Source organism: Parasteatoda tepidariorum, chromosome 1 (genome assembly GCF_043381705.1).
Source record: "Parasteatoda tepidariorum isolate YZ-2023 chromosome 1, CAS_Ptep_4.0, whole genome shotgun sequence".
Classification (NCBI taxonomy): Eukaryota; Metazoa; Arthropoda; class Arachnida; order Araneae; family Theridiidae; genus Parasteatoda; species Parasteatoda tepidariorum.
This window is the reverse complement of record NC_092204.1, coordinates 71,788,682-71,809,179: the sequence shown is the minus strand read 5'-3', so window position 1 is coordinate 71,809,179 and position 20,498 is coordinate 71,788,682. Positions and strand designations below refer to the sequence as shown.

Here is a 20,498-nt window from a genome sequence, read left to right as displayed (position 1 = left end):
ATTTCATAAGGATCTGATATTCTCTATCCGAATTGGAGTACTCGGGTTTCGGTTTCAAGTGTGCGCGCATGCGCAAGTCATAACGTGGGTACGACATGAAGTCCGCGTGAATGATCACGTACCAAACTCCCCATTTTTCGTGAAATGCAAGGGATCCACCAGATATCACTGAAGGGGAAAAAAATAATTATTCGGAAAAAAAAAGCATTTTTTAAAAACGCCAGCTGAAAAAAGCACCTTTAAAAGCTTTTAAAAACGAAATCCCCAAAAAAGCACCTTTAAGTACTTTTTACAAACGCTACGCACCCTGTAGTAATAGAATCATCCTATTAACAGACCTTCAAAGAAATAAGATATCCAGGTTATATTCCTCCTTTTTTTTTTACCTGACAAATGCAATATTAATACTATAGGTAAAGAAGAAAAGTGAAACAAAATGATTTCAAATTATTTGACGGCTTTTGCACTTCAAAAAGAGTATATTTTTTTTTTTTTTCAAAACTTTTCACACTTTTCATTTTAAGAATGACCATATATTCTTTGCTGAAAAAAAAGTAGGACACGTAATTTATATCTAGAAATATTTATATTATAAGCATCCTTTGCTGATGTTGCAAGCAAAGAAGAAGAAAAAAAGATAATAATTAACGAGTTTCATAATAAATAATTACGCAATGCTAACATCGAGCACAAACATTTTCAAATTATTTAGCCACATATAATACTAGAAACAATACTTTGGATAGTTATTATCATACAAGTTGAATTACGAAATACAAATTATTGAGGAGCTAGTTTTTAAAAAAGAATCAAGTATAGAAGTTCAAGAAATAATTAACTATTTAAAGATAGTGATAACTATATTTGAAATTAGTAATGTTCAATTTACTCATAAAATAAATCTTAAACAGATAAGGGTTCTTGGCTTTTGGTTATACAATATTAAACTCTTTTAAATATTATCGCAAAATCAGCTGGAAATATATTACATCAAAAAATACAGAAAATGATCAATTTCTATCATTTATCCTACTAAATTTTTGATCAATGAGTTATTATAAAGATAGTTCATTTTTATTACAAAATATACAAATATTACACACAAAAAAAGCATAAAGCAAGTAACGTAAGTGCCAAGCTTAGACATACTTTTTATGAGACTAGCAAATAGTTGCAATGCAAGTAAAAAGCTGTAATTTTTTTTAACAAAAAATCACGATAGAAATTTATGCTACCCTTAAATAAATAAATTCTCTACATAAGCTAGACTGTTAACAAAAACTATACTCAAAGGCAACTACATCAAAGGTCATAGATCTATTGCCTTTGGGAAATTTCAGTAGTTTCCCAATCTCTGAAATGCAGAAGCCAGTTAAGATTTGCACCAAAAGTCACTGAAGATGTGTTTGTTCTAATACTTGTCTTCTGAGTAGATTTAAAATTACAAAAAAAAATAGGGTAAAGATCATTATTTCATCAGGGGATTAATAAAACATATAAAATGGAATAAAATTCTGTTTTCAAAGAAATTTCTGTTTCAAAACAAGAAACCAAGACTGCGAAGCAATTTAGAGTTAGGAATGCAGCAAGCAGGGGACACAGCTAAAAGTATAATGTAGCATGCAAAAATATATTATATTTATGTCAAATTTTCAAATTAAATAAAATTCTCAAACATTGATGATAAAAATATTTCTTATGAAATTTCAGAGTAACTCATTTAGTGTGACGAATTAGATGCACTTAAAATTTTTAGTGCTCTTAATTTATATGTAAAAAGAAGACAATTTTTAAGATAATCACTAACAAATTTATAAAAAATTTGTTGAAAATAAAAGTTGGTAAAGTTTCAAAAGGCACAAATTCAAAAAAAAAAGGCAGTTATTATTTCTTGTTACTATAGGGAACAAAAATCTTATTATCCTTTAAAAAACAGTATGAATTTCGTTTCTATTGCATAACACATAACAGTTTTTAATAAAAATGACCAAAATAAATTATCTTAACATCACAAAAACGTGAGCCTAAATCACTTGGTGACAAACTAAGGTTACTTACTCCCTTGCAAATAATATAAGGAAATAAATACAAGATCGCATACTAAAAGATATCGAGAAATACAATACTAATACAGCTCCTGAAGCAATGCTAATTTATAGAGCTGGTCTATCTACCAACTTCTCCAGCAAAAATCCATAAAAGTTTTCTCTAACATTTAGAGTGATTTAAATAATTGAGAGAGATATTAAATATTTACATCAGATTTTAAATAATTTAGCTGCTGAAACTTTTTTTTAAAATCAAACAAGTACATCTAGGACTTAGTAAACATATTGTGATGTTTTGAATGCTATTAAAATTTTAAATACATTAAAAAACTATTATTTCATAAGCACTAAAAATATCAAGAGTAGCCAGAACATGCAGTTTAGCACTTCTGATGGTGACAGCACAAATTGACCTAACATTATTTCTGTAAGTTTTATTTACATTAATTTTTTTCCAAGTCTTCATATAGCTACTACATTAATAAGTTCTAATCAATTAACAATTTATTTAAATAAATACTTACTTTATAATTTGGACCTTCTAAATTGTCTAAAGAATCACCACAACAGCCTCTTAAATGTAATCGACAGGCATCTATAACCATTTGGTCAATGTGGCCCAATTAAGAAAAATACTTTCAACATGCAATTAAATGGATACATAACAATGAAATTCTTTTAAAATGTATTCAATAAAAACAAAGTTTATTATTACAAGGAAAAATAAGTTTCGATATGTTTGATCTGTTTTAAATTATAAACAGCCAAATTTTAATAATTTGTTAAATAGACTTGCTATATTTGTTTAAATATATGTCTTTTTGAAAGAGTATAAAAGAGGCTAAAAAAACTATTATTTAATATCTGACGGACAGAAAAAAAAAACTTGCCTTTTAAAAAGGCTAAGCAAATTTCTTAATATTTATGATAGTTTATGTTATTTGGTAAATCAATAAACAGAATTAAATTTATTAAAAAAACTAAGAAACAAAAAAAGAATGAGAACAAGCAGTATCTTGAAAAATTTTGAATAGTTAGGAAAATTTGGACATTTGAGAAAAAATAGTATTATCTAATAAATGGAGAAATGAAATTAATGAAAAGAAACATTTAGAAAAAAATTTATATAAAAAAAAAAGCTAAGTTATCGTGAAATTCAAGAGCTACGAGTTTGCTCTAACTTAAGACATTGACAGACTTCTTGTAGAAATTCACAGATACCAAAGTCATTAAAGAGATATGTGTAAAAAGTATATGAGAGATATGTAAGATGTATGAAGTGCTCAAAATCAGTCATCTCAATTTTTTTTTCTTGTAATAAAAATTGTATATTATTGTATTCTTATTTATGTATCTTTATAAACTTCTAAAGCTCTCAAGTAAATATAATTCCTTAAAGAATAAAAACATAATCCAATTATGTTTACATTTAATATAATGGCATTATCTTAAACTCATATCTAGGTTATATATATATATGTATATACACACACAGTGAAACCTCGGTTAAGCGGACATTCTTGGTGCCAAAAAAATTTTCCGTTTACAGGCAGGATACCCTAATAACGAGGTTTAACATCATAAATTGCTTTTAGAATATTTTTAAAGATAAAGAAATATATATATATATAAATTTAGTAAAATCCTCTAAGTTAAATAATTTTACAATAAATTAGTTTAAAAAGCAATAATCAATTTAAAATAACAATAATATCTAACTACTTATGCATGACAACTCACTAAAAAATTTACAGCAATATGTTGCAACTTTAAATCATATACAATAGAAAGGATATATCAACCATTGTAACAAATTTTGGTTTTTCTTTCAGTAATTCATGTAACAAACCACCATCTCCTCCTCCAAGAATAAGGACATCCTTTCCTGCATAGGGAATTGTACCATACTTCATTACACCCCTTGTGTAATTTAAATCACTTTCTGCTAAATCTGTATACAAATAAAGAATAATATCAATTACATAGAAGAAAAAAGAAATAATTACAAAAGACAAGTTTAATTTGTCTTGCATTAACAATTTTGAACATATTTTTAATGATGTTTCTACTTTTTATAATATTTTCTAGCAGCTAGTAATGTAAGATTAAGTAATGCTTACTAAGCTGTTACAAACAAAAGGCAAAAAATAGACCATTTCAAAGTTAAAAAAATACAAAGTGATATTTACGTCCTTTTAAAGATTAAGAACTAAAAGAGTTTTCAATATTTCGTGAATATTACACCAGAATTAGAAATAGTTCAATAAATTATATACGTAACTGACGTAATGAGTAATTACGGTTTCAATAATTATTGAATTCAAATAGGAAAATTGTATCCAGGGGTCGATCCAGAATTTCTTTTTAAGGCCTATTTTTGAGAAACATTATGAAAAATGAAAATTATTTTTGCAAAAATTTCTTAACTATATTTTATGTTTAACAAAAATATTATATAAATATAGCAATCACTATATTTTATGTTTAATTAAAATATTTCGAAATAAGTATATGCAGTTAATAAAATACTAAGAAAATTTTTTTTACAATGATTTGTTAAAAAATTTTATTCCTTGCTAGATCATAATATCAAATAAAGGTTTGGAGATAATTAGTTGTCCACAGGATAACACATATACAAAGTGAGCAACAAAAAAAAACCGATCACCCTAAATAACTTTTTATCTAATAGTTGGATCTTCATGTTTTAGGACTCTATCTTAATGATTTGAGGGGATGATCTCAAATATGCTAATTAATTAGTTCTGATAATGTTTTAAGTTACAAAATCTGACACAAATCATATTTTCTCTGAATAAACATACCTTCTTTTCGTCAGATTCAGATTTCTAATCCCCAAAATCTAGAAAATAACTGCAATCTGGGAAATATGATCTCCATAGTTTGGTCAAAAGAGCGAACCAAAGTTCCGAATTAATGAGAATCCCTTAATGAAAAAGGTCAACCAGTTTTATCCCTAGGAAAAGATTTTTACAGAAACTTCAGAGGAGGGAATGAGGACTTCAATACTTATGCTCCGAGGAAAATTAAACTCCTCATAAAATATTTTTACTTGTGCAAAAAAATTTATGCGGAAATTAGTGAAAAAAATGGAAAAATCTGAAAAAAAGCGGAAATCCGTGAATTCGCGGAAGAATCACATCCCTGCTTAATGTTAATTTTACTTTTTGTATATTTCACCAAATCTCAAGAACTTATTAAGTGAATTGAAATATTTTTGCACACAATTTTAAAATTTTTTTATCTAAAACTAAAAAAAATGCAAAAGCAAAAAATAAATTTCAGAAATTATCTATCATTTTATTTACTAATGGTCAAAAAGGTATACGATTTCTTACATCATTCTAAAGTATGTGATTTTACATGGCAAAATACAAATTTTGAACAAAATCGGTTGCATAGTTCCTGAGAAATCGAGTTTCAACTATAAATTTTTTTTAAAAATTCGATTTCTCTAAAACTAGTTAATTGATTTTGCTAAAATTTTGTATTTTGACATGTAAAATTAGATACTTTAAAAAGATGTAAAAAATTTTATACCTTACAATTAAAAATTTTTTCAACTATTATATAAATTAAATATTAAATATATACTGAAATTTATTTTTTGCAAAGAATTATCTTTGAATTAACAAATTTTATAATTGTGTACATAAATTTTTCTATTTGCTTAAAATGTTCGGGATGTAGCAAAATATGCAAAAAGAAAAGTTAACATTAAGGAGTTCAAACTTTGGGTCGTACTCCTGACCAAACTAATTGAACCATATTTCCAGGATGGCTGCTACCCCTTATATTTTGGATGTTAAAAATTTGAATCTGTCAAAAAAAAGGATATATTTATTCAGAGAAAGTAAGTTTTTGTATCAGGGTTCCCACTCTATGATGAGATTGAAATTCAAGGACTTTCCAGGACTTTTCAAGGACCTTAATCTAAGACCAATATTAAAAATTATTCTCTTCTATTTTACTAGAAGCAACAATGCTTGTTGTGGCAATAATTAATTTCAAATATAATACCTAAATGCTTTGCCTATATAGAGAGAAGAGAGTATATGTATTATGGACTAAAATTTATATTTTTTTAAAAACAACCCTACTGGTTTTACATGTTAATTCACAAAATCATATTCAGCACAATCATTTTCAGCACTAATGGTAATGAGGTGTTAATGGTGAAATCCTTTAATCCTGTGTATTTCCATGTGAAGGCTGCATGAAAGACAGAGCTAAATCTTAGGTATTCCATATTCCATGACTATTCCATAACCCCCCTCTCCTCTATTAAACATCGTTTCTGAAATTATTTATCCATAATTTACACAACCTTCTCTAAATGTTATGCAGCAACAATTCTTTCTGAAAATAAAAATTTGAAGGAACATATCCCATTTTCACCATGTTTAAAAGCATTATTCGTTATGTGTAATCCACAACTGCCAATGAATATGACCTGGTGGGAATATTTCTCTTTTAATTCACACTGAAGCTTCTAATAGAATTTCCAATTGACATAGGGTCCATCCATGGATAATTGAAGTATTTTAGAGAGCTTTTAACCATCATCCATGCATTTGTAAAAAGAGGACAAAATATTTTCTGCAGTTTTCCGCCGGCAGTATTGGACAAATTCAAGGACCTATCAAGTTTTTCAAGGACCTAAGACGTTTTTCAAGCACTTTCAAGGACCTAAATTTAGCAAAAAAAAAATGCAAGGACTTTCAAGGACCGTGGGAACCCTGTGTATGAAAGTACAATATTTTAAGTACGCCTGAATTCGTATCTTAAAATATTGTCTGCACTAAGTAGCTAGCATACTCGAGGTTACCCCCTCGAACCATTAAGATAGAGACCTAGAACCTGAAAGATTAAAGAAAGATTACCTCATTAGATCAAAAGTTATTCAGAGTGGTCCTTTTTTTCTCGGCGCACTGTACATCATGCAAAACTGTACAACATAAACAATAATCAAGTAAACAGGGCAGGAAAACGCTCTTCTGCAAATTCTTCCTTTTATTGGACTTTTTTATTGATAAATAGCAATTGAAATCTGTTTAAACACAAGCATTAAAATTTTAGACATACAACTGAACTTTTAACTTTAAAATGTCTATAACTTCAATCAGTAGATAAAAGATGGATTTTTATATGATCTGAATAGAAAACAAGATGCAAAGATAGGTGCAAATACGAAATGTGCTAGTTGATTTTTAAAATCATGTGATTACTAATCGCAATATTGAATTTTAAAAACACAAGAATACAAATCACGACGTGTGATTTTTAAACCTTGATGAGTAATTTAAAATCATGTGAATACGAATTACTATGTTTAATTTCTTTAAATCGTGTAGAAACAAATCAAAATTGCACAAATACGAATTGTTGTTGTTGTTGCTTATCCTCTAATTGTCTGACGAGGTCAGACAAGATCCAGTAAGTCGTTGACCCTCAAAAAGTCGATTACAAGAAGTGGAGAAGCATATAAGTCCTCCTTGGAAAGGCCCAAGCAGTCGAGGATATGTTCTGCTGAGGCCTGCTGGGCTTCACATTTAGAGCAGACTGCATAAGTCTTTTTTCCTTTAAAGTACGAGAGACTGTTCGTGTGTCTGCTTGCCAGTCTGGAAATAGCTGTTTGAGATGCTCTATCACCTACATGAACAAGTGAAGAGCCCGGTTCCTTGGCCGCATACCAATGATGAGAGGGAGGGATCCTCCACTTTTTTGATAAATGGCTATACGAATTGTAATCTTAATAATATAATTATGTCACGTGAAGATTAACCACAATATTGATTTTAAAAAAATAGGAGAATACAATTCACAATTGCAGATTTTAAAAACAAGTTAATTTGAATTGTGATTGATAATTTTAAATTAAATTTTGTGAAGAGGTCACAAAATAACCCTAAGATTTCCGCCTGGATCGACCTTTGTGTCACTAGTACAAATTATATTATTATACGAATTTTATTATAACACAAATGTTTTTTCTCATTTAAAGATGGGAAAAAAAAAAATTAAAATTGCTTATCAACTTATTAAAAAAAAAAAAAAAAAAAAAAAAAATTTTTTTTTTTTTTTTTTTTTTTTTAAAACAGATAAATTTTAAAAACGGCAAAGTCTATGCATTAAAACTTATGAAGCAAATGTAAAATTTTTGAAAAATATCTATAGTTAAAAATAAAAAGGAAAAGAACAATATTTTTTAAAACATGAAGCATAAAAGAGCTATAAAACGCTGAATAAGAAATCTAATGATCACATTCAATTTTAATTTATTTTATAACTTTTATACTAAACTTACAATATAAACAAAAGCACTAAGAGAAGTATTGATTTTATCAATATATTAATTATGTATCAAATTCACTAACAGTCACTTCTTTAATTTACTAGCAAACAAGACAATTTAATTTGACTAACTTTGCAAATCATCAAGTAGCAAGCAGTTCCCAAGAGTTGGAGAATGAAGTATTTTTATATTTTGAAAAGGAGAATCTTCAAGAAAAATAACTTTATCAAAATCATATTCTAAAATACGCTCATCTGCAGTAGTAAAATATAAAGGAACAGCAGATCCTCTTTTAACAATAGGTATTCTAAAAAGAAAAAATAAATAGATATATACATACATAAAAATTATGAACGATTTCATGCATGAAAACTATGAATGATTCAAACATAAAAACTACGAATGATTTCATGATTGATACATGAAAACTTCAAACCATATAGCTCTTGATACTTCAAAAATTTAAAGAAAAAATAATAATGGAATAATTTATAATGAGTTATTATGATCTAAACTTAAAATACTTTAAATTTGTATACACACCATGTAATAAAAAATTTTAAAAAAACTATTTCACTAGAAATTTACATGTACTTAAGAAAAAAGTTTTTATTTAATTTTCCCACCTTCTCAATGAAACACATTATTTATTACATTTTTTTCATAATATATTAAATAAATAGATTAAAGAAGTACGATAAAAAAGTAGGATTGCAACACAAGTTAATGAAACACCATCACATTGATTTTAGATTTGTGAAGATGAACTCAAAGATTTATGAAAGAAGAACTAAATAGATTTAAATTGTAAAGAATCAAATTAATCTGAATTAACATTTATAGTTATTATACTGCCTAATTACAATTTAAACTTTAAAATAAAGTAACTTTTCTCTGAAGTTTGGTTTTGCACTTACTTAAACTTAAAAGATGCTATGATTTGTGTACTCTTTCTTCTTGATTAAGTCAAAAATAATAACAGGTATTTTTATTTTTTTAAATTAGGTCTGAGGAAAGTCAAGCATCCTGTAAAATTCAACATCTTTAACTTTTTAAGTAATTCAGGCTTTACAGTGCGTTAGAAATATAGTGTGAAGTCTGGCTAATGCGTCTTAATTTTTTATGTTTTCAATGCAGCTAAACTCTCAATATGAGTTAAAGTAATGAATCTCATATAATTGTATTTTTATTATACACTATAATTTAACTATAATTTTTATTATGGTATAATCTGCTAAATTATAATATTACCAGCATGCAACGACAATCAAGAATAGCAAGGTCATAAGTGAATATAAATGTGACACATAAGATGACTAGTAATAAGATAATATAATATAGGAAATTTACAAATAGTTATAATAACAATGAAATTTATTTTTTTTTGGGGGGGGGTCTTTTCCCCTTTTTATGTTTTATACATAGCAATACTATTTGATGTTTTGCTAAACTCAAAATAGAGATGGCAACAATGTAAATGAAGAGAAAAACTAATAGAAATACATATTTTCTTAATAGAAATACAATTGAAGAATTTTTTTATTTTTTTTATGATAGAAAACAATTTTACGTACTTTTCAGCTTTACATTTTATATGCTGCAGAAGACTTTTTCGTATATCTTCTAATTTCTAGGACAGAAAAACAAATAGTAATAAATTTCTACATCTTTGCTTCAATACAAAATATACATTACTTAGAGAAAATATTAAGTTTAAAACAATAATACAAACTGGATTAGTAAATTCTTTAGATTCCTCCAAACAATCTTCAAAAGTGATGGTAACTAAGCCAAAGGGATAACTTTTAAAAATACATGTAAGACTGAAAAAAAAAAAAATACATATATATATATATTGGTTAAAATTGATGATCTTGATAAATTGATATAACATTGGGGGAAAAAAATGAAGGAAAATATTTTTAATACTAACGTTCCATCTTCATTGCTAAAAACAACTAAATGGGAATCCCCGAGCACTGTTTCAGACTTCTTAGAAATAAATAGGGGCTGAAAAACTTCTTCAACTTGTTTTATGACTTCAGAACATTTAGCTAAAAAAGAAAAAAAAAACAGTTTAATATTTTCTATTAAATGAAACTAAACTTACAATTACAGTTTAAATAATAAAATAACAGAGCAACAAAATTCACAATATACGAAAAAATATAAAAAAAGACGGCTAACTATAAAGAGAAAGAAAAAAGAAAAGCATTATCATTACATGTTTAAAGCTATTTAATACAGGTTTGTATCAATAAGCACATGATATATTCTTTTTAAGTACAATTTTTCAATTCATTTTTTGAATACTAAAAATATAGTGCAAAAAAAGTCTGCAGACTCTGACAAGGGAGATCTGTGGCGTACTATGAGAAAGAAACTAATACTATTTTGCCAAAGATAATAAAATAAATGAATAAAAAAAAGACTAAAATAATTTAATATAGTAAAATAGGTAGGGCAAGTCGATAAAGCAGACAGATTACAGCTCACCTATTATCATAATGGCAGCACTTTTTGTTTTAAATTGTGTTACACAATTTTAGAAAGGGATGAAAAGCAAAGCATACTTTCATATTTATCGGATGCTTTCATGAAAATGAATAAGTAAAGACTTTCTGAGCATGTGAAGATTTTGATGCAATAATTATATGCAATAATTAATTGCAATAATTTTAATGTGCAAATTTAATTTTAATTTAATATGCAATAATTTTGATGCAATAATTAAGAAACAATAATTGGAATTGTATATTTTTAACATAAAAATGCTCTGTCTTTATTAAACTTTAGGATTATTATTAAACTTTCTGATTACTATAAAGCACGAATTATTCTAAAGATAATTACTATATTCAGCTATTATTATTAATTACTCTATATTATTACTATATAAATTTTAAAGGAGCATTTACTGTTCTCAAAACAAATTTAACTATTCTGAATAACAGTACTACTTACATGAACAAAACCATCCTAAAAACTTAAAAGTAATATAATACAAATAAAGTTTATTTAATAAACTAATGTGTCTGCATAAAATAATCAATGTAACTAAACCTTCGTGTCACCCCTTAAAATGTCTAACTTTTTAAAATTTTAATGCTCTAAATTCAATGATAAAGTAAAATACATTTTTTACACAACACAGATCTTCTAAAAAAATTTCTTGACCAAAGATCAAGGATATCAACAAAATGTGCATAAATGACAAAAAAATCTCTATCTCAAATTATATTTTTAAAAAAAAAAAATTATTTACTTGGATCAGCTAATATGGCAGGATCAACTTGTAGATCAATCATTGATGTTCTGGCTTCTGGCATTTTTTGATGGACTAAAAGAAATAAATTCGTTTTTAACAAACATAAAATGAAAAAAGAAAGAAAGAAAAAAGATAAACAAAAATTATAGTTATCTAAGTACTGAACCCCTGAAATTAGTCGTAAAAACTTATTACCTATAAAATGTACCTATTATCACAATTATTGAAACATCAATGACATTAATAATTGGGACTGAAATCAAGTAAATTTAGTCACAGGTCAGTAGGACCAGTAACTAAATTTCTTTCTCTTCCGGCTTACGATAAAGACTAAGTCTGTACGATATGTAAGACAATATGTTAAAGCTGATCATAATGAATAACACTGTTGAGAAAACCACGCTTTTTGTGTAATTCACAGCAAAAAAGCAAATGGTGATAAAAATTCCTTTTACCAAAACAAGGAAATTAAGCTCCTTTTACAAACTCCCAATGAAAAATTAGCACTTTTAAAAAAATAAAAAACAAACACTTTTGATATTTCTAAAATCAAGAAATATTTATATGGATATCTGTATTTAGAAAGGTCAATGGTTTGAAACTGATCCATACAATTTATCTGCAGTTACTCTAAATTTAATTTTGTAACAAGAGTAACTTTTAAGTTTTCTAACAACACAAACTATTTTGCAAATTGAATTACACTGATAAACGAATTTTAAAAAGTTGCAGGTATCTAAGTTTCCAATAAATTTTTTAATGCAATTAAAATATGTAAACCACTTGTGTCTATCGCTCACCGTTTTACGAATTTAATTTTTGAACTATTTATACTTCGTTAGAGTCAAATACTGTTACATTGAATACTCGTGAACATATCATTAGTCAGTCAGATTATGTCACATTACATATATACTGTATGTGATATCTAGTTCAAAATACGGCAAACATAAAATTTAAACGCTCTGAAAATACAGTCTTTATCTAAGGTATACTTCAATATTGTAGACACCTTGAACGTCCAGGCATTAGTAAATGGTATGTAGAAAGAAGAGCATTGGAAACAACAAAAAAAGAACCTGAAAAAACTCAAGAAAATAGTCACTTCAAAAAGCTTTAAAAAATTGCATCAGAGAAAAACATCAATTTAACAATAATTTAAAGTTACGCCCAATTTTATTTGTTCTGCTGAGAGAATTAAACTTAAATTTAAAAAAATTAATATTCTAATAATAATATTATTCTAGTGAAACCAGATTTTTCGTTAAAAAAAGATATATAATTAAAATGCAAGGGTTAATGTAAAGTTCATGGAAGAAATTTTATGTTCTTCATACTACTTAATAAAATTTTTAGCAGAAAACTCTAAAGCAGCTCCTTAGCGAATGTATTTCTCTGTCGCAAAGTTGTCCATTTTAAAGGGTTTCTCTAAATTAAAATTTTGCACAGTTATGCTTAAGCAGTTATTTCAGCTTGATTGTTAAGAAACTGATGGAATGCATGGATTCCCAAAATTGCATGCTTGAATAATTTAAGGTTGTTATTCTAAATATAGCTGTGCTGAATAAGTGATTCCTTGTTGTAAAATTCTTTTGCAGGGTCTGGGTAAACAGCGGGTAAGAAAATCTCTGGCCATATACTAGTTAATTAAAATATACCCGGTATATCTCAAGCAATTAATATGATTCAAATCATTCACTGACCACTTACAATAAAAAAGAAAAAAAAAACTATGTAAAAAAAATTTACATAAATATGAATGTAAAATACAAAAATTATGGGACAAAAATTTGATCAAATACAAAATCAGCTAACTACTTTAACGATAAGAAGTTTCATTAGTCATAAATGACATACAATTACTAGAGGCTAAAAAATTTTGCAATGTAAACACAACATTTCAATACCTCGAATAAAATTTTATACATAAAAATATTGCATGCATTTAACTAAAATATATACGGAAATTCTATACTAACTTGAGAAATTATGTAAAAGGAAGGCGATTTTATAAATAAATATTTATCTTAATTGTAAAACTAAAATATTGCAGAGCAAAAGCAAAATACCGGCCGATCCAATTTGTTGCCATTAAACTCGTTAAAGCAATTTGTACTTATGTTAACCCTACTTTATTTGAATACTAGCTTTTCACTTTTTGCTCAAAGCGCCACCTAGCGCCACGTAAAGAATACTTCGAGTAAGGTAACTTCTAGGCTTCGACAAATTGTGTTTGTATTATTTAAACGCGCACGGGATATGAATTCCATTCATTCCTTCGCGCAAACTTAAAACTTATAAATTAGAAATCCTTAAAAATCTATCTGCTCATATGGTTTGAATTTAATATTTTTCAACTGGTTTTAAAATACATTATAGTAACGCCTTATAATTTAAATTTATATCCGTTTTTTTTTTTAAATAAGGCAAAAAATTGTAGAATCAATCTTACTGATTTTACAAGGCTGCGCAGCTTATTGTAATAAACAGCATTAATTGAGAAAAATTATAGGAAGAATAATCAGCTAAACTTCAACTAAACAAACAAAAATCTGACGTAAAGCAGATCCAACAATCTGAAATAGAAAATACCTCCGAGAAAATTTTAAAAATCTCTCAATTTCAATTTACTCGAATAATAACACCAAGTCTCCTAATAGAAAAAATACAAAAAGTTTAACTGAAAAATAAATTATCATATTATTTTTGCAAAATGGAGAGTTGACATACTAATTTTTGTTAGTATATCCGAATTATACGTTTGAAATTTAATGAAAAGCTGAAAACGGAATTTTATAAGTGAACAAGTACAGAATTTAAAAAAAGAAGCACTATGGTCCTTCATATCTTCTGACATAATAATAGATGGCTGCAAAAAAAAGGAAAGGAAAAAAAACAATAATTATACTCCGATTAGTTTTTCCTTCACATCAATAAAGCCGAATATCGTAAAAAAGAAGAAACTGAATAATTTAGAAACACAAAAACTAATTCGAAACTTAGAAAAAGGAAACTGTTGATGCACATCTTCAAGCAAATACGTCACAGCAAGAAAAAAATTATAATTTTACAGCTAAAAGTTTTTGTCAAACTAAAATTGCTTAGTGTTTGAAAAAAGAAAAGAAAAGAAATCAAAAACCAATGCAAGCGTGAATAACAATTCAAAATCAGAATATCATTTTTATAATTGTGTGAACAAATTCACCAAATAGTTTTCGCATTATGATATTGAGAACATTCTGGCAACGACAATACATATAAATATATATACAGTGGTGGCCAAAAGTGTGGACATTTTTTGAAAGTTTCATGTTTTTCAACTTTGTGTGCTTATAGAATATATTAATTTTCATTTAAATACAAACGTTTACATATCAAGTTGAAGGTAATTTAATGTAGAATTTAATAATAAATACAGTATTACAATATCTGCATTACAAAAAAAGTTATGCAACTAATAGTAAGATCTATCTTAGATTTGCATCTTTTTAAAGTGATACTTACACAATCAATACTTAGTAGGATAACCCTTATTTCTTAAGACAGCTTCACAGCGTCTTTTCATCTAGTGAACGAGTGTTTGGAGTTGATCTTTCGTAATCACATGGTGCCAAGAATCAATTACAGCTTCAATAAGTTGTCTTCTATTGGATGGACGTTTTTTCGTACAAGAATTTTCAAACGTCGCCGCAAATTTTCAATTGGATTGAGATCAGGGCTGCTTCCTGGCCATGGTAATATATCTTTGACTTTATTTTGAAACCATGTTATGCATACTTTAGCTGTGTAGCATGGAGCTGAGTCCTGCTGAACAATAAATGGTGCGTTGTTGGGGAAGAGATCCCTAATGGAAGGTATCAATTTTGGTTTCTGGACAGTTTCGATGCATTTTTTGGCCTTCGGGATGCCAAATCAGGCCGGAAAAATGCACAAGTGCTACTGCTGATAGAAAAATGAAACGGCTATGCCTTCAAGATAGAAAAATTTCATCAGATGCCATTAGATTTGAAATGAATGCAGCGGGTATTGCAGTAAGTTCAATAACAATAAGAAGAAGGTTATCAGGATTTGGACTACAAGTTAGAATTCTAAGTAAAAAAAGCATATTTAAATCAAAATCAACGCGGAAAACGAGTTAAGTGGGCAAAAGAACACATTAAATGGTCAGAAAATCAATGGAAGCAAGTAATCTGGAGCGATAAGAGTAAAATATCGCTCTTTGGTAGTGATGGCAGAAAATACGTGAGACGTAGAATAGGTGAAGCACTTCATCCTGATTGCATTGAAGCAACTACAAAAAACCCAACAAATGTCATGTTTTGGACATGTATGTCTGCAGATGGTGTGGGCCGAATTCAAGTGATTGATGGCATCCTGAATGCTAAAAAATACACGGAAACTGTCCTGAAACCAAAATTGATACCTTCCATCAGGGATCTCTTCCCCAACAACGCATCATTTATTTTTCAGCTGGACTCAGCTCCATACCACACAGCGAAAGTATGCAAAACATGGTTTCAAAATAAAGGCATGGATATATTACCATGACCAGGAAACAGTCCTGATCTCAATCCAATTGAAAATTTGTGGCAACGTTTAAAAATTCTTGTACAAAAAAAATGCCCATCCAATAAAAGACAACTTATTGAAGCTATAATTGATTCTTGGCACCATGTGATTACGAAAGATGAACTCCAAACACTCGTTCACTCGATGAAAAGACGCTGTGAAGCTGTCTTAAAAAATAAGGGTTATCCTACTAAGTATTGATTGTGTAAGTATCACTTTAAAAAAATGCAAATCTAAGATAGATCTTACNTTTGTAATTGCAATTTTTCGTTCTTTTTGCATGATTTTTTCTGATTTTTTTTGTTTTAAATTGTGACCATTCACACATTGTTGTAGAGAAACTAATTATTTTCTGTCGAAATCTTTATTTTATAAGCATGGTCGTCAGTTGATGTCAATCTAAAGTAACGAAAAAATGACGAGATTTAAGAATGCCAGATATCCATCTTTAACATTTATCTTATATATATATATATATATATTTAAAAAAACAAGAGAAGAGAAGACTGTGAATTTCTATAATTTTCAAATTTACAAACTTCAAACTTTCAAAATTAAATAAAAAAAATTTCAAAAAAAAGCTATAGAATAAGTGAAAGGCTGAGATCTAATTATAATCTTACTATCTATCACTATGAAATTTGTGTTCATGAATTTCGAAATTAGAAAATATCATGTAAGTCAATGAGGTCATCTAAGTTTTCGGAGAAAAAAAATTATAAATAACATACACCATTCAATTCATATGGTTATCTACTATCTTGTATAAGCCCAAAACTTTTTATTAAGTCTCAGGACAAAAGCAGCAATTAATGACATAATTGAAAAAAGCATAAATTCCAGCATTGCTGTTCATTACATTGCTAACTAATGATTGTTTAAGTACTTTATATATATAATGTCATCAATAATTAGCAATCTCTAAAAACTTCCTCCGTAATATTGCAAACAAACAAGGAAAAAAATATTTAATTGCATAAAAACTAAAAAAAAGTAGGAAATAAAAATAATTAATCTTATAGAATAAAATTAATTAAAATATTCTTTATACCTAATTTAAAAGTGTTTACCTATAAAATATTTTTTATCCCTAATGTAAAAGTATTTATTTATAATATTTATCTATCTACATTTTTTATTACATCTTTTATTTTGATTAATATTCCAAATTTAAGGCTCAAAACTGAAAGAGACGTTTCTTTATCATAAAATAGTTCAATGATACTACTTTATTTCGTAAGATTTCATAGTAAACATATTTGAATCGGTATCACAACTTATTAACTATTTTAAAATTATTAAATTGTAAATAACTTATTTTTGCTTTTATTATAAGCTTTGTGAAAAATTCCGTCCAGTCAACAAATAATGAATGCAAAATTGTAAAACTTAATTATGAATTAACTCTTCACACTATTAATAAATAAACTCTGGGGGGGAATTAAAAAAACAAAATTATCTATAAAGTTGCAATGGTGTAGTATAAATTTCGCTCTAATAGAATCACAGACTTAATCAATAAAGCAGAATATGTTTGATTACAGTAAAATACTTTTGGGTCTTTCTATTGAAAACTTTTTAATTTAGATGTAACAATCCATTTATGGTCAAGAAATAAAAAATTATTGTAGCTATCGTGGGGTTGGTGAGCGCAACGAGCTAGAATAATATAAAAGTCGTGAAACGTATCTTATTTCTTTAAGAAAAATAAATAAAAGTTAATGTAAAAATTTCTTCTTCAGCACTACAGCCTAATGCAGGCCAAGGCTTTCTCAATTAGTTGCCTCCAGACAGGGCGACTTAGAGCCAGATTTTTCCACCTGTTTATTCCCAACAATTTTAAGTCCTTCTCAACACTGTCCAACCATCTTGTAGCTGGTTTCCCTCTTCTTCTAGTTCCTCCAATTTTCGAAAAAGTAGTTTTTTTTAACTAAATCCAAATCTTCACGCCGAAAAACGTGCCCCAGCAATCTGATCCTCTAGGCCTTAATAACCCTCAAAATATTAGGTAATCTATATTTATTGTACATCTCACTTATTGTAAAAACTTCTCCAAATATTATTTTCCTTAACTGCTCCAAAAATTGACCGAAGGATCTTTCTTTCAAAAATGAGTAGTCTATTTTCCTCTGTTTTATTAATTGTCCAGGTCTCGCTAACATATAGAATAATTGGTCTGATTAAGGTTTTGTATAGATTTACTTTTGTACCAATGGAGAGGAATTTCGATTTTAATTGGTTCTTCAGACCAAAGTAGCACTTATTAGCCATCAAAAGTCTGTTCCTGAAAAAGGACTATATATCTACCAAGTGGGGCACATATCTTTGAAAATGTATTCTCACAATCATTCTCAACTTGTATTTCAGAGGACTTTTTTTTTCTTTTTTATTCTTAGTTAATTTGAAATATTGGGTTAAATCTAACACTATGCCAGTCCGAGTGATCACACTATAAAAATACTTTTTTTTTTATTGAAAAAAAAAGCTTTATAACTAGCACGACATTTTGGAACCGATGGTAGATAATTACAATTTGAATAATACTCTTAAATAATTACAATTCTCTTCCAATAAATTAAACGTGACCTTAAAATCAAACTTTATAATGACTTTTTCCTATTTTATTTATTTATTTATTTTTAATTTAAACTGAATTTCCGATGTAGAAGAAATTCCAAATTTTGAATGTAAAACTTTTTCATGAAGTATACTAAATAAGGCGATTTTTTTTTAAAAATAAAGATAACAAAAGAATTGAATTGGATAAATGGAACATGAATAGCATTTCTGCTGAAAACAATCGTAAATTTAGTGGTCATGAAATGTATTTGTAAACTAGCATTATCAAAATATCAAGTCATCTTGCACATTAAAAAGAAAAGAAAAGAATGTCAAATATTGCCTACAATTTTTCTTCAACTTAATTTATAAACAAATAAAATAATCATGTTCCTCTTAATTCAGATTTCGAATGACTCGAATATTTTTACTGTTATCCGAGAATTTAAATTTAAAATAAATATTCAGATTCTCAGTAATTTTCATGGTCAATACGATCACTGTCAGGGGATCATGGACGATGGTGAATTTGTTAAATGTGCGTAAGGCCCTTATTTATATTTTACAAATGAAGTAATGATTGATATTTTCTCTATTCGGAAATATCATACGAAACATATAAAATGAAAGGCTGTAACCTGACCAAAACGGCAGATATATAGCTAAAGTTATTCTAGAAATTCTAGTTTTAACAAAATTATACATACTTAATTCAGTAACACCTAAATAGTATCATACGTTTATCTGATTCTAGATTTTCTTTAAACACACATTATCTTTCTTATGTTCTTGTGTCAAAAGAATTTTTAAGTATCATCAGTTGTCGTTTGTTAAAAGAAAAAGAAAAATTTAATTTTGGGGAAAAAAATTTGTATATATATATGTATAGCATAATAAATAAATACAAAAAGAAAAAAAACACGAAAATTAAGAAAAACAATAAGTTTTATTTAATGCGCATAAGCTGCAAGTAAATAGAACTCATAAAATAAGTTCAAAATGTAGAGAAAACATGGGGGAAAAAATACAGAACAATGAAAAAAAGGGGGGAAAAGAAAAATAATAATAAAAATAACAAGAACAGGGTATCTGCTACATTTTAGATTTTCAAATTCATGATTTTCTATGACTGATTCCAAGAATTTTTCATGACTTAACGAAGTTAGTATTTTCTCCGACAAAAACACAACAATAAATTTAAAAAAGCATTATGTTGTTATTTGTTGTTTTCGTGTCCATAGATCTTCAAAACTGTTATACTTTGCATCTTCATATTTATAGATTTTAAATTTAAAGACAAAGTAAAGAAAGAGTGGAAACAATAAAATAGCCGAAAAAAATGCAAAAGCAAATAACTTTTCTTCTTCTTTTTTTCTGCAGAATTATATTCTGAAGATACTTTTCTTGTTCATCGGAAAGGAAAGAAACTCCCCTAATTTTTCTGTTCTCATTTCGGAAATAAAGAAATTCGCCAGTGACTGTCTTGCTTCAGCTGGAATTTTAAATTGATAAAATAAAAAAATAAAAATAATGACAAAAATTCTGAAATCACAGATGTTTAAAAGTAATTCTGTCTAGAAATTATGTTTTTTCTTTCATTTTTTGAAAGAGCACCATAAATTTTAAAAAACTTGATAAAAACATTTTATATTTTAATAAAATATGACTGTGAGTGCGGATTTTGTTACAAATTCAGACATTTGGAAAACCATGAAATAGGGGGGGGTGGGTATATATA

General features: G+C 27.4%; 1 protein-coding gene across 1 annotated transcript in view; it reads right to left on the bottom strand.

Annotated features, from left to right (window-relative positions):
- LOC107447974 (spermine synthase) overlaps positions 1–13,765 on the bottom strand; it is a 24,642-nt gene extending 10,877 nt beyond the window's left edge. The window contains exons 1-8 of the mRNA XM_016063029.4: positions 13,612–13,765; positions 11,630–11,704; positions 10,298–10,418; positions 10,097–10,187; positions 9,939–9,994; positions 8,496–8,671; positions 3,845–3,999; positions 2,573–2,662 (exon numbers count right to left, since the gene is read on the bottom strand). Coding sequence (XP_015918515.1) covers positions 2,573–2,662; positions 3,845–3,999; positions 8,496–8,671; positions 9,939–9,994; positions 10,097–10,187; positions 10,298–10,418; positions 11,630–11,693 — 753 coding nt within the window. The 5' untranslated portion in view covers positions 11,694–11,704; positions 13,612–13,765. The remainder of the gene's footprint in view (positions 1–2,572; positions 2,663–3,844; positions 4,000–8,495; positions 8,672–9,938; positions 9,995–10,096; positions 10,188–10,297; positions 10,419–11,629; positions 11,705–13,611) is intronic.
- Between the last annotated feature and the right edge of the window lie 6,733 nt (positions 13,766–20,498).